Raw genomic sequence first — 2,720 nt, forward strand, 5'->3', positions numbered from 1 at the left:
AAATATTTTCCGGTTGTTTAGAAGCTAATTTCTGGCTGAAAGTGATTCTGATCTTTCATCCTTACCTGTGGAAGGTAATGAGAACGAATCCAGTTTGTTTCGTAAAACGGTTGACAGAAGTCCACATGACTTAAGGAGCTCCGATCCTCTGCTGCCAGATACAAGATGGCGGCGACGTAACGAAGGACTCKGCGCTCAGTGAGGCGTCAACGTATTGATGTSGTATCAGAAACAGTCACTGTTCCTGMGCATCGATAAAAACAACTGAAACGTTTGACGGCAAATAACTTGACAAAATCTGCCGCTGCATTTTTAAAATAAATCAGGAAAAGCTTCTTTGTTTGCAGCTCAGTTTTAAATTGGTTTTCTTTTAATTCAAGTGTTTTAAGATATTAAAAACTAGACATTTTCTGAAATGTTGTGTTTTTGCAGTAAAAACATTATRGTAAAAGCCAGACCACTAGATTTAGGAGGCTGCGTGATGCAGAGGAAGACGCTGACCGCTCACAGAGACCCGGTAGAACCACCTGCACAGTCTCCAGAGAGCACGTCCAGCACCGGCCGCAGTACGCAGGGGTCCAGCGCCGGCACGCCGCGCAGCAGCAGGCGGACCAGCAGGGCGGCGACGCGCTGCGGCAGCAGCGACAGCAGGAAGAGCGGCAGGTAGAACAGGTAGCGCAGCTGGCACAGCACCGGGGTCATGACCTTTCCCTGCGGGCTCTGGGCCATCCGCTCAATGGTGGGGAACAGCAGCACGGCCTTCAGGACCTGCAGGAGGGCGACACGGGTCAGCGCCACCCGGACCGGACCCAGTTCTGGTTCCGGTTCTGGTTCCGGACCTCCAGCTCGGGGCTCCTCCTCATCATCTCCAGGATCATGTAGCAGCCAATGGAGTGGCCCACCAGAACCAATCGGGTTCCTCTGGGGACCCGGTCCCGGATGAAAGCCAGCTTGTGTCGGATCTGTCCGTCCAGTCCGAACACGTCCTGCCGCGCCGCCGCCGCGCCATCTGGACCGCAAGCAGACATAACCATCAGAACCGGGTCCGACCCACTTCTGCTGCTAGAACCAGGCCGGACCAACTAGGGTTTGCTGCCAGAACCGGACCTACCTTCTACGAGGTCCATGGAGTCCGGAGGAGCGCAGTGGCCGGCGTGGCTCACGGCCCAGACGGGCCTTCCCAGCATGCAGTGCAGCGTCCGCATGAAGCTCTCATAGAAGCCCACGACCCCGGGGTTTCCTGTGGGGACAGGAAGTACCGGTACCGGATCAGCTGATCTGGACCCCCAGCAGGAAGTTCTGACCCACCTGGGATGAGGAGCAGCAGCACTTTTTCTCCTGACAGCTGAAAAGAACCGAGTTTCAGAACCTCGGTGGCTGCTCCGATGCAGAAGAAAAACTCTGACTGGGTCTCCATCCTGGGCCTGCCGGAACCAGAACCTCCCGTTAGTCCGGTGTTCTGATCGGTGGAACTCTTAAAGTTTCCGCTTTCAAACGGACGTTGTCGTCTTTGGACCGGATCCTCTGCAGAACCTGATCATGTTATTGATTCATTTATTGAATCCAGACAGGTTCTGGACGGGTTTGGACTCCCGGCTCCACTTTGGACCAGAGAGAAATGATGGAGTTGAAGGTTCGCGTTGTTCCAGTTGATCTGATGTTATCAGCTTTTATTCATCTGTGAATTCTGGACTGATTCTTGCACAAGAACCGGATCTTTTCCTGGAACAATATGTTCTCCCTGTCAGTTACGGTTCTGATTCGGGTTCTGATTTTGGTACAGAACTATATTCCCTAAATAAATAATATAAYACTGAAGTAAGAAATTAAAGCAGCGAAACTGTCCCTGAACGCATCACCATGTCTAACAGCACCAACCCAGAAGTTCTCCCGGTTCTGGAGGAAACCCGGCGTTTGGACCGGTCCACCCGGAGTCTGCTCAGCCAATCTTGTAGAGTTTACCTGGTAAATACGGTCAAACGAGTTGGTCATCGATCATGATCGATCAGAGCTCTTCTTCCGGTCTGGTCATGCTACTGCTCTCTGATTGGCTAGCTAAGTTGTTGCGTTGCTGCGTTTGAGGCGCAGCAGAGACTCGGAATTTCTGCCGTCAGAACCAAAAGTGCCGAAGTCAGAAGATTCTGGATTTGATCAATTGATGTCAGACCAGCAGAAAATCCTGCTGATGGTCACGTGTTTCCCACAAAGCTGACGTTTCCATGGAGCACCGAAAGGCGCGCAAAGGTTTCTGAATGAAGAGCTGGATATCAGATGCGCCCCCTGCTGGTAAAGAGCTAAAAMAGAAAAATCTTAGGACGCCGGTGTAACACCGGTTTGGTTCTGGTTCGGTTCTCCATATTGTGTTCCGAAACTGGACCTATCATTTCATTTTTCTCCRCAAACCCAAACAGTTTTGGAGAGAAATAACAGTTGGAGCTTTACTGAATGACGACGCACCGTCTACGTCATCAGCATGTGGCGTCAGATCATCAGACGCATAGACATAATATAGAGTAGACCCCGCATTGGCTGCTCGGCCGCAGGAAATACGGCGGCCATCTTGGAGAGGTCGTCCCTCCTACTTTGCTCAACCAAAACAGCAGAAGATGCCTCAGCACTGAGGATATTGTTGTTCTGATCGATGGATTATTGATGTGAGGCTCCACAGACAACATTTCACAAGTAAGATGGACATATTATTGTGTATATATTGTGATTAT

At 51.0% G+C, this 2,720-nt stretch overlaps 1 protein-coding gene across 3 annotated transcripts in view; it reads right to left on the reverse strand.

Moving 5' to 3' along the window:
* Window positions 1–2,516, reverse strand: part of ldah (lipid droplet associated hydrolase) — an 8,205-nt gene extending 5,689 nt beyond the window's left edge. Inside the window, exons 1-5 of one of the 3 annotated variants that reach the window (XM_008402943.2) lie at window positions 1,963–2,516; window positions 1,309–1,424; window positions 1,112–1,240; window positions 840–1,009; window positions 528–768 (exon numbers count right to left, since the gene is read on the reverse strand). In XM_008402943.2, the coding sequence (XP_008401165.1) occupies window positions 528–768; window positions 840–1,009; window positions 1,112–1,240; window positions 1,309–1,417 (649 nt within the window). In that variant the 5' untranslated portion in view covers window positions 1,418–1,424; window positions 1,963–2,516. Of the gene's footprint in view, window positions 1–527; window positions 769–839; window positions 1,010–1,111; window positions 1,241–1,308; window positions 1,609–1,962 lie in introns of those variants that run through there. The other 2 variants (XM_008402944.2, XM_008402942.2) reach the window with 2 other exon arrangements.
* Window positions 2,517–2,720: the final 204 nt, after the last annotated feature.

This window comes from Poecilia reticulata, unplaced genomic scaffold, assembly GCF_000633615.1.
Source record: "Poecilia reticulata strain Guanapo unplaced genomic scaffold, Guppy_female_1.0+MT scaffold_273, whole genome shotgun sequence".
Classification (NCBI taxonomy): domain Eukaryota; kingdom Metazoa; phylum Chordata; class Actinopteri; order Cyprinodontiformes; family Poeciliidae; genus Poecilia; species Poecilia reticulata.